We start from the raw sequence: 11,813 nt of genomic DNA on the forward strand, positions 1-11,813 counted from the left end.
CTGGGACCCAGAAGGTGGAAGAACCAATTCCCACATGTTGTCCTCTAACCGCCACATTCACACACACACACACACACACACACACACACACACACACACACACACACACACACACAAACACACACACACAAGTAAACAGGGATAAAAAGGTAAAGGTGGACAGTGCACTGTCGTCCCAGAACCACCCCTCCACACTCATCAGAGCACATGCCACCCTACCTACTGCTGCACGCTGTCCTTAACAGTGCCTTGTTTTCTTCCTCGCTCCTCTGAGGCGCACAACTTCAGCTCCCTGGTGCTTCTCACTGTGCTGCTACTGCTGCTCATCTCATTGCTTCTGAAAACTATTCCTCTCACCCATTACCTAATCATTTGAACATTCAAAACTATTACGATCACATCAGTTAGGCAAGCCTCTATATGACTAATCAAATTTACGTGGGGAAGCTTTAGAAAAGTAGATGCTTCACATTACTAAGTAAGAATCTGCAAGCATGAAAATCAACAGTGCTCACAGAGATCCTGAGGCTAGATCAACAGATACTCAGCCACCTCAGCCCAGACAAGAGTAGCAAGTTCATTTCCCATTTCTATGACAGCAAAACAATAAAATACTATAGAAACAGATGCACTTAATTCTCCAAAACATACAATGTTCAACAGGAAATTGAAGTTTATTTAATATACACAATTCACATCTGACACTTACAAAAATGAAAATGCTATTTACATAAAAACAGGTTAAAAATACCTGTATTTTAACATAGTAATAGCCCCAGGATTCAAACCTGGATTCAAGCACTTGCATCATGTAGTTAATTTACCAAGCACTATACCAAAGGGCAACACTGGCAGTGCGCCTCACACCTCATGTACATGGCTTGGCATCCGTGGAGGAAGACACGGTCTCCTCGGCACACGTCCCAGTTCCTGAGTCTTCCAGTTCTGAATACTCAACAGTTTCTTCTTCAGAATCAAATTCCTGACTGTCCGGTGATTCAAAGTTATCCAGAGGTTCATTGCTCAGCCTCTTTTAAGGAATAAACCAGTAATTTATTGTTAAGACCTCAAAACTGAAATCTATTACTAATCATTATACTGATACAGCAACCTGTCAATGTTATTTACTTACAGTACATCAAAGTCTACACACTGCAATATGATATTTCAGCAAATTCCACAGTAATTTGCTAGTTCTTTTAAAGCACTGACTGAGCTCCTCCCAAAGCACAACTTAAAATGGTACTTCTCTGGGAACCCACAAAACTGTGTGTTCTTAATTCCACACTAGCGGGGGAACCATAGTTTTAAAGCCACAGAGAGAGCTAGTTCAGTACTTCAAAGACTGTCATGGCAGGGCTGGGGAAATGACTGACTCAGTGGTTAGAGCATGCAGCTTTCCACCAGAGGACCAGCTTGCCCAGCAACCATGCCAGGTGTCTGTAACTCTAGCTCCAGGCTAGACTCTTTGCACATATTTACACATAATTAAAAACGGTTAAAAACAAGCAAACACTGTCATGATTCTAAAATATTAAGGAAGCAATTTAATGTGAGAAGGTTTGACTTGAAAACCTTTATTCCCATTGGTAAGAAGGATTTGCTTTGCACGTACAACAAAGGCTGAAAACGTGGATCAAGCCAAGCCTGGTTCAGTCATAAAATCAGGCTGATTCTGAGAAACAGATTAGCTGCTTCCCAAATTTAAAAAGTCAGATAAAGCCCCAAAGTCTATTTATTTTATAAATGATAGCTGATATTATGCTTACAAAAACATAAAATCTAGAAACATGTCAGTTGTGCAGTAGAGTTAACTTTTCCTCTTTTTCACATGTGGGCATTTTGCTCCCAGTTTACCAGTAAGAAAAATGAAGCCCTGACAGGATAAATAACCTCTCTATTCAAACCTCAGTGGTGCTGGGAACCACATCACACGGCCAATGACTGAACCCATCAATATGGGATAACCTACCTCGATTACCTCTGCCATGTACTGTACGTGTTCAGCTACTTCTGCCAAGTCTTTATTCTCCTTTTTCAGGCGGGCAATTTCACTGTCCTTTTGTTCAATTTCTTTATGAAGCTGAATAATAAGAATAGAATTTCAGTATTCCATAGGACTGCTCTGATCTTGAGCACCCTCCCATGCAGTAACACAGCAGGACTTATTTTACCCACATAGCTAGTCTATCATAGCCTCACTATGCTGATGAGAAAGACCACCACCAGAACCTTAAATAGTAAAAAACAATGCTTACTTTCTCATTCTCTTTAAGTGCTTCATAGAGAGCTTTCCTCCGTTGTTCTGCCACTTCTTTCCAATACTGAGAGGATGGGTTTTCTGGGGGAAAAAATAGTGTTTTTATATAACTTTAAAAAAATCAGTGCTATAAGCCTGGTTGTGGCAGAGTTTACCTAAACTGAAAACAAGCCCTTGTTTCAAAAAAAACCAAAACCTAGCTGGATGTGGTGGCACACACCTTTAATTCCAGCACTTAGGAGGCAGGCCGCTGTGAGTTTGAGGACAGCCTGGTCTACGGAGTCCCAGCAGAGTCAGGGCTACACAGAGAAACACTGCCTCAAAAACATAAAAACAAAAACAATTTTACTGCCATGAAAAAAAATCAGTAATTTACTTTTAGTGAAAAATCGCACTCTAATTTTTATTTCCTCACAACAAAATCAAAGCTTTCAATCCTTGAACTTCAACAGAAGGAAAACAAGTACATTGCTTAGTATCTTACAAGACCTGATTTGTGCTCATGCATTTTTAGTTAACCTTTTTGGGGACTCTGCCACCACTGAGCTATACACTCAAGTCCAAATACGTTTGAAAAGTCTAGACTAGTTAATCTGCATATAATTCTTAATTTTGAACTTGTTTCAAGCTCAACATCTGTGGCAAGAACACTGTATATATGCGCTGTATCCTCAGTGCATCATCAGAAGTACACGGCACTGTTACAAAACAATATAAAATGTCATCAATTTAAGATGCCATATACCAAATTTCTGCCTGGTAAAGATTGTTTTCCTTGGTGATTAGTAAGAGACCTAGGGATTAAAACTTGAGTCTGTTAATCTGTTCTCCAGCCAATTTTAACACTACTGTGATTCTTGCCTAAATCTTCTGTAACCCACCACTGCAGCTGACTTTCAAATGAATTCTCCCTATTCAGTTTCCTCTTATTATCATTACAGATTTATATATTCCTTCTCATTCAGTGTACTAAGAGAAATTCTGTCTATCTGTACTTTGAGACATGCAGCCCAGGCTGGCCTTGAACTTCTAAAACAGCTGAGAATGGCCATAAGGTGACCCTACCTTCACCTTGGAAGAACAAGCATTACAAGTGTGTGACACCATTATTGCTCATTTTGATGGTGAAATTTTCACATTTAATCAATGTGAATCTCTTCAAATAGTCTGTTTGTTTGTTTCTTTGTTTCTTTCTTTTTTTTTTTTTTTTTTTTTTTTTTTTTTTTTTTTTTTTTTTTTTGGTTTTTCAAGACAGGGTTTCTCTGTGTAGCCCTGGCTGTCCTAGAACTCACTTTGTAGACCAGGCTGGCCTCGATCTCAAGAGATCCACCTGCCTCTGTCTCCCAAGTGCTGGGATTAAAGGTGTGCACCACCACTGCCTGGCAAATAGTCTGTTTCTTAAATAGGCCCACCATTTTACCTTGTTCTAATATAAGAAATTTGGGGATTGTCCTGGGTTCATGGAATCAGCCACTTCCTCAAGAGTGTCAGTGCAGAACAGAAACCAAGGACTGGCTATCTGGTGTGTTTCTTGCTTTCAGTAGAGGGCTTTAATTATCCATTCATACTAGTTCTCCCAACTCCAATGCAACAGAACCCATCCTTCCCTTCTCCATCCCACATTTGGTTTTTCCATTTACCCTATTATGAACCTGCCTCCCAACAAACACATTACTCATTTGTTCCATCTTAAAATATACACAAGATTTTTCTTCTCAAGAATACATCAACACCCTACCAACAGATTCAGCAAAACTCAGGTACTCTGTGCAAGTCTCTTAGTTTTACTGATACATTGCACTGAAATCCTGAAGTTAAAGGTATGCTGGCACTGTCAATCACCAATGATTTTGTGAGCCATGTTTTTGTTATGAGTATGGAGCTAACTCTTGACTGATTTGAACCTACATTACGAGTATAAACATTACAAGTCCTGTTTCTTATGCTGTCCCATAACAAAGCTGCTGTGGATCTATCCAGTTGCCCAACTGTTTCTGATTTTGACTGAAGTACTTTCTGATTCTAAACCTTCTTACAGCATCCGGAGCAACTCAAATTCAGTTCAAACCCACCCATTCCTGTGACCTTGAGCAAGCCTATGCTTAAATTTCTCATGGCCTCAGACCAACACAGAGAAAAAAAAAAGTCTCACCAATAAGCCAGGTGTGGCAGTTCAAGGCTGTCACTGGAGAGACTGAGGCAAAAGTTGAAGACCAGATTGGGACTACACACTAAGTTCTAAGACAGTCTGGGATGCAGTGTCTCACAAAAAAAAAGCCCAAACACAATGTTTCTAAAACATCATCAGTTTCCTCTTCTGATTTCTACTGCTCTTCCATTAAAAACTACCACTTATTAAAAGTGTTTCGGCTGGCAGTGGTGGTACACGCCTTTGATCCCAGCACTCTGGGATCTCTCATTTGGAGGCCAGCCTTTTCCTCAGAGTGATTCCAGAATAGCCAAGACTACAGAGAAACCCTGTCTCAAGAAAAATATAAAAAAATTAAAAAGGAGAAAAAAGGTGTATTTCTCATTTACCTTCATCCTCTTTCCCCAGTGACGTTCCCCCTGGTCTCATTACTTAATGTTCTCTTGGAATATTTAAATCCATTCTCCGTTAACACTTTTCTGAAAAGCCCATTTCTGGGTCTTAAAGATCCCAATGCATGGAGGCCAGCCTGGTCTACAGAGTGAGTTCCAGGACAGCTGGGGCTACATAGACAAACCCTGTCTCCAAAAAAACAACAACAAAAAAAACCTTCCAATTCAATTTAGGCACTGGAGAGATGACTCAGCAGTTAAGAGCACTGACTGCTCTTCGTGAAGTCCTGCGTTCGATTCCCACAACCATCTGTAATGGGATCCAATGCCCCCTTCCAGTGTCTGATGACAGCTATAGTGTATTCATATACATAAAATAAATAAACCTTAAAAAGAAAAAACAATGCAGTTTACTGAGATGCCAATTTAGTTAACTGTCCTGTTAATATTTCACCCACATTGGGGTCTTGCCAAACAAACGATTCGTCCCATGTGTCCAAATTTAGAGTATTTTCATATTTACAACGCAAAATTTTAAATTCTCAAACAGTGACCCTACCAAATAATACTTACTTTCATCATAATTTAACCTTTCAAGACAGGCTAAGTTCTTTTTGCATACCTTTAATCATAAGATCAAATGCTTCCTGGGTAAGGTCTCCAACATCATTTTCATTAGCTTCTGCGCCACTGCTTGAAGTCTTAGGTGTTAACTGGTCATCCCAAAGCTTCCTTTTGGACAAACCTTTTGGCAACTGTGATAAAAACACATATTTACTTAGATTTGATGAACAAGAAAGCTATGCTATTTATTTATGTAGTTAAGAATCCTTTTTTCGAGCCGGGCGGTGGTGGCGCACACCTTTAATCCCAGCACTCTGGGAGGCAGAGGCAGGCGGATTTCTGAGTTCAAGGCCAGCCTGGTCTACAGAGTGAGTTCCAGGACAGCCAGGGCTACACAGAGAAACCCTGTCTCAAAAAAAACAAAACAAAAAATAGAATCCTTTTTTTTTTGTTTTTTAAGAATCCTGTTTTCTAAAGTTATACAATTCAAAACTATCAAAATAGGGCTGGTGAGTTAGCTCATCAGGTAATATCAGTACTTGCCACCAAGACTGACAACCTGCATTTGATCCAAGGGACCCACACAGTGAACGCAGCAGTCTGAAAGCTCCTTGGACTCGTCGTGGACTGTGGTGCTTCTGGGGTTTACAGTCCATGCACACACATAACATGCCCACATGGGTATGTGCACATACAAAATAGCTATAATTTCTTTTTAGATTTTGTTGTAATTACGTTTTCTTTTCTTGTGTTTTTTGTATAATTACATTTTCACATCTGTAAGTTTATGCATTTTCATGCAGTTCTTGGCCAGAAAAGGGTGTGTCCCATCCCTTTAAGGAAGAGTGACAGCAGTTGTCAGTTGCCCACATGGGTACTGGGAACTGAACTCAGGTCCTCTGGAAGAGTAGTATCCACCCACAGAGCTATGGCTTCAGCCCATAAATGTAATTTTTTAAAAAAATTACCAGAATATATATTATTATTTTAGGAATTTTGTTTGCAACAACTATTTTGGTTAGAACTGAACTACAGCTTAGCTACAATAAAGAAAAGATTAGTTTTTAAGAAAGTCTGTGAAATGTCTAATGCTGACTGGGCATCCACCACCCAGCCATCCTAGTCCTGTACACATACCTCATTTTCTCTGCCAACAAGAGATCCAGCTGCAGAAGGCTGGATCATCTTCAGCGTTCTCCTTGGGACAGGACTGTTCTAAAAGTCAAGATGATTCATTATCTGGTTACTACTGTACGATTACTTTCTGAGTTTTTATATATTAGAGTTAGTCTTACTAGAATTTGAAAGAAAAAAAAATCACTAAGAACACAAGATTTGGCCTGTTATATTTATAAAATCTTACAATGCTGTATCCAAACAAGATATTGGCTTAATCAACCAGCAGACTTATCTCCCAAGGTTGTAATAAAGTTTGAAAACATTGTTAATGGGCCCTACCATCCAAACCAGATACTCATTCTGACACATTCTTACTGTAATCACAGTCAACTTATCTTAGTTAAAACACAAGTAACGTATTTCTATGGTGGCATTGATAGTTCAAACAGTATATGACAAATTCACACACACACACACACACACACACACACTCTCTCAGACTAAAAAAATCTTTAAAAAAAAAAAAAATCTTCCGGGCTAGAGAAATGGCTGAGTGGTTAAAAGCACCGACTGCTCTTCCAGAGGTCCTGAGTTCAATTCCCAGCAACCACGTAGTGCCTCACAGCCATCTGTCATAGGATCTAATGACTCTCCTGGAGTGTCTGAAGACAGCAACAGTGTACTCATACAAATAAAATAAATCTTTAAAAAATAAATCTTCCAAATTGGGAATTTACAACACTCTACTTACAAGAAGTAAACACTAAAGTTAAACCACAAAATACTTTCCCCAATAAAAAAGATTCCTCTCAGAACTCTAAATATTCCCAAACAGTAACGGATATTTGTGAAAACTGCTGGTTAATTTTTGTCAACAAACAAACAAACAAACCCAGAACATGTCTAGGAAGAGGGAATCTCAGCTGATCAAACATTCTCATCACGTTCTTGCCCCATTTCCTTCTCCACTCTCTCCTCGTGACCATGGCCGGCCTCTACTTCTGCACTCTCTCCCTCTACTACCCTCTCAACTCCCCTCCCCATGCAACGAGGGGGGGGTGCTCTTCATTGATTGTTGATGTGAAGAGTTGGACTGTTGCTAATGCTATCCCTGGAGTTAGGAATTAGAGGTGAGGGGTTAGGGAAGGAGAAGCCAGTAAGTAAGGAGAGCTCCTGCATGGCCCATGCTTCAGTTCCTGCCTTGAGTTCCTGTTCCACCCTCTCAAGTGTCAGGCTGTGACTCGAGAGCTACAAACAGAGGATAAACTCTTTCCTCTTGTTTGTTTTTGCTCATGGTAGATTTGTTATTGTTTTGGTTTTTCTGAGACAGGGTTTCTGTGTAGCTATCCAGGAACTCACTCTGTAGACCAGGCTGGCCTTCAACTTAGAGATTCACCTCTATCTGCCTCCCAACTGCTGCAATTAAAGGCCTGGGGCTGCCATCATCAGGTCATGGTGCCTTATCACAGCAATAGAAACCCTAATACAGAAATATAGTTTCAGCTATTTTATTAAATTTTTGTGTATGCACATATACACGCACGCACGCGCGCGCACACACACACACACACACACACACACACGTGCACACACACACACACACACACACACACAGAGATCGGAGAACAACTTGTTAAAGTCAGTTTCCCCTTTTCACTATATATATTCCAGAGATCCAACTTCATTCATTCATTTATCGGAGACAGGGTCTTTCTACCTAGCCCTGACTGTACAGGAACTCACTCTGTAGACCAGGCTGGCCTTGAACTCACAGAGATCCACCTGCTTCTACCTTCTGAGTGTTGGGACTAAAGGTGTGTACCACCATGCCCAACACCAGGAATGTACCTTTTAGCAATACACTGTAGGTGGAAGCAATTGCATGTGTGGATAATGGAAGCCCCTCAGCTATCACCTGACAGCAAGCTGTCCATTCACTAGAACATTGATAAAATGCATGTGCCTTGGGCAGATTAAAGTACTCTGGTCAAGACTGGTAGCACAAACCTGTAATCCCAGTACTTGGTAGGCTGAGAGGCAGGTAGAGCTCTCGAGTTCAAGGCCAGCCAGAAGTCCACACAGTGAGTGCCACACTAACCAGGGCCACTTACTGAGATCCTATATCAAAAAATAAACAACAATAATAAAAACAAGCCACAATAGGTGGCATACATCTTTAACTCGGGCAGAAGTAGGCAAATTTCTGTGAATTTCAGGATAGCCAAGGGTATCAGTAAGACCTTGCCTCAAAACAAGCCCCCCCAAAATAACCCTCTAAAACGCCCAAGCTATTATTTCAAAAACAAAAGGTTGCCTTCTTTATAATATGTAAATAGCTCCTATATAGCTCATGACTTGAAATTTTTATTTGGAAAAAAAATCATTAGTTATACTGCTACCATGGGATAGCAAACAATGGTAAATACTCAAACAAGGTTAGCAAGAACATGACACCACACCAGCGTGAGAAAGTTACTGTACTTCACAAGACAAAGTTCACCTTTCCCACGGTAAAGTTTCTACTGTTGATTATTATCTCACTATTTAACTGAAGGACAAATGCCAGCTACCACGAGAACAAATATTATAACAACATTTCAGATATAATATGGATTACAGATTAATCAAGTCTCCAAGCAGAAGAAAATAAAACTAAACATTCGATGTTGATAATGGTCAAAGAAGCCAACTTAGCTGCTGTCATACTCACATTTGCACACACCACCTTCCAATATTTCCACTTTATAGATGCAAGCTTTCTAAAATCTAGCCCATGGAATATATACTTTTCTCTAAACACATAGTGGATTAGAATAGCAGACTTCTAGACTCCAAATTTCACTCATATATTTAAATCTTAACCTTTTCAGAAAACAATCCGATACTCTGCAAACCCTCTTCCTAAAAATATATATACTAGAGTATACTCAGTTCACTCTGGCACTTAAGGAAATCATTTCAGCCTGAGGGGTTTAGGGACAGCCTGGGGAACACAACAAAACTTCACTTCTTAAAACAAACAAATTCAAGCACTTTTAAGTGGCTCCATTACATACCTTCACATTCTCTTGGGCTTCTTCCTGTTTCTGCTTCATACTGAGATTCATTTTTCAGCTGGCAAAGCACAAGAAAAAAAGGTGATTTAAATATGATTTTTATCTAAAGGTAGAATCTAGATTCTTTTCAGAAAATTATTTATATCACAAAAAAATCTTACTATTTTGTGGTAGAACCACTATCTGGTGCAATGGTATGGTGTCCTGTACAAACTACAGAGATCTCAAAAAGATTTGAGAAAGGGGCACTAGGAAACACAAAACAGGCACGTAGGCACGTTCAGATCCACCCCAAAGAATAGCATCATGCACATGACTGCAGTCCTGGAACGTAGCGGAGATGGGAGCCTATCAAACTGGAGATCAGCCTAACCCACAGAGCCAAGATCCTGTCTCAAAAAAACAAAACAAAACAAACAAAAACAAACAAGTAAAAAGCAAAACCCAAGATCTTTTGGCTCCAACCAAGATGTAGCTCAGTGAGTACAATGCATAACCAGCATACACAAAGGCTCAGCTCCGTTCCTGGTACTGCATAACCAGACACAATTGTACATACACAAAAATCCATAATACCAGCAGTTGGGCAGCAGAAGAAACAGAATTCAAGGTCATCCTCAGCTGCATAGCAAACTCAAGACCATGCTGTATTTAAAAGGAGGCTAGGGGAAACGGTGCTTAAACTGAACCCCACCACCACCGCCTCTTACATGTAATTAAAAATCTACGGCCTGTTGAGATGGCTCAGCGGGTAAGAGCACTGACTGAGTTGGGATCCCAGCAACCACATGGTGGCTCACAACCTTCTGTAAAGAGATCTGACGCCCTTTCTGATGGTCTGAAGACAGCTACAGTGTATTACACTGGAGCAAGCAGGGGCCGGAGCGGAGGTCCTGAGTTCAATTCCCAGGAGCCACGTGATGGTTCACGGCCATATCTGTACAGCTACAGTGTATTCATACACATAAAATAAATAAATAAATCTTTTTTAAAAATTTACATTGTGCCCTAGCGTTCACACATGTACGCAAATATAAACAACTTACAGCCCAGCCAGAGTGGTGTTATTTCCTATTCTATTTCAAGTTAATAAAGCCTGATCGGAAACCTATTCGCAGGAACCTGGATGTGTTTTTCTTTTGAAATGGCTAAGTAGGCAAAGCTGACCTGTACCTCCTGCCTCAACCTCCTGGGTGAGGGAGATTGAGCACTAACTACCTCTAGGCCCAGACTTGGATAATGCAGACAGTGGCCCAAGATCCTGTTATCATTTGTGAGTCATGAGCATAGAGACGGGGACGGAGACCCTATTGTCACCTACAGCAGCACCACCGGGATGGCAGGCGCAGGACTCAAAGCCCTTGTCTCAGGAGCAGCGTTTGCTGCTGTTGGGGAGCAGGCCGGAGGATCTAGACCCAGATCAATCCCTAGCCACGCCGAACCGGCTGCAAACTACCCAGGGCGCGCCAGCCCCGCCCAACGCTGCGCGCGCCAGCCAATAGAAACAGCAAACAGCAGAGCGCGCCAAAACCGACCCCGCCAATGGCGCAGCCCCTCGTCCCAGCTCGCCCAGCTTTGCCTGGCTGACGGGCCGAGACTCGGGTCCCTTCAAGTCCCCAGACTCGGGTCCCTTCAAGTCCCCAGACTCGGGTCCCTTCAAATCGTCGCCTCCCCGGGTCGGCTCCCCCGGGACTCAGAAGCAGGCCTGGCTTCGGACCAGCCGGGCGAGACCGCTCCGGAGTTGAACTCGGCCCCCGCCCCGGTCCCCCGCGCCCTCGGACTCACAGACAACAACGCTCAGTTCCCAGCGAGCGTGACAGCCGCACAAGCCCCTGGCACCACACCGGACCCAACGGCGCCAGAACGACCCGAACCTGCAGACTAACCCGCCGCCCCGGTCGCTGACGCACTGAGGGGCGGAGCCTCGGCATTCAGCCAATCGCTTCTCGCCGCCGCCCACCGCGCCCGTGGCTTCCGTGCGCCTGCGCAGTCGGCCACGGTGCGAGCCGTCTCTGGAAGCGGTCACTAGGGTTCCTCTTGGCTTGCAGGTATGTGCCCTCTGACCTCGCCTTCTGACCCTTTGCTTCCGGCTCCAAGTTTCTGTATTCTGCCGGCGAGGACGTAAGAGACCTACTCCCATTAGCGGCAAACATGAGAATATAAATATATTTTTTCCAAGGTATTTTGTTTGTGTATGTTTGGTTTTCAATAAACAGGCATGCAAGCATGCATACCTAGACCCACGTACAGGTGTGCACACACTAAAGGAAGTA

The 11,813-nt window shown here is 42.1% G+C and overlaps 1 protein-coding gene across 3 annotated transcripts; it reads right to left on the reverse strand.

The window, feature by feature from the left end:
* Positions 1–648: 648 nt before the first annotated feature.
* On the reverse strand, positions 649–11,477 carry Gmnn (geminin DNA replication inhibitor). 3 transcript variants are annotated; one of them, XM_031359210.1, is made up of 7 exons: positions 11,326–11,477; positions 9,541–9,598; positions 6,503–6,580; positions 5,424–5,556; positions 2,259–2,341; positions 1,973–2,083; positions 649–1,030 (listed from the first exon to the last, which is right to left on the reverse strand). In XM_031359210.1, the coding sequence occupies exons 2-7, from the start codon at positions 9,589–9,591 to the stop codon at positions 869–871; spliced, it is 618 nt and encodes a 205-aa protein (XP_031215070.1). In that variant the 5' UTR covers positions 9,592–9,598; positions 11,326–11,477; the 3' UTR covers positions 649–868. The 3 variants fall into 3 exon arrangements, with proteins under 3 accessions (XP_031215070.1, XP_031215072.1, XP_031215071.1); XM_031359212.1 differs by lacking the exon at positions 11,326–11,477 and adding an exon at positions 10,862–11,013; XM_031359211.1 differs by lacking the exon at positions 11,326–11,477 and adding an exon at positions 9,702–9,929.
* Between the last annotated feature and the right edge of the window lie 336 nt (positions 11,478–11,813).

This window comes from Mastomys coucha, unplaced genomic scaffold (genome assembly GCF_008632895.1).
Source record: "Mastomys coucha isolate ucsf_1 unplaced genomic scaffold, UCSF_Mcou_1 pScaffold7, whole genome shotgun sequence".
NCBI classification, from domain to species: domain Eukaryota; kingdom Metazoa; phylum Chordata; class Mammalia; order Rodentia; family Muridae; genus Mastomys; species Mastomys coucha.

What these genes read in the sequence shown, in the direction of transcription:
- Gmnn (XM_031359210.1), bottom strand. Translation starts at nt 9,591, where the DNA reads ATGAATCTCAGTATGAAGCAGAAACAGGAAGAAGCCCAAGAGAATGTG. An exon ending in ATTTGATCTTATGATTAAAG is followed by an intron (nt 2,342 to 5,423) that starts GTATGCAAAAAG and finishes TTTTTCCCCCAG; the next exon opens with AAAACCCATCCTCTCAGTAT. An exon ending in CACTTAAAGAGAATGAGAAA is followed by an intron (nt 2,084 to 2,258) that starts GTAAGCATTGTT and finishes CTTATTATTCAG; the next exon opens with CTTCATAAAGAAATTGAACA.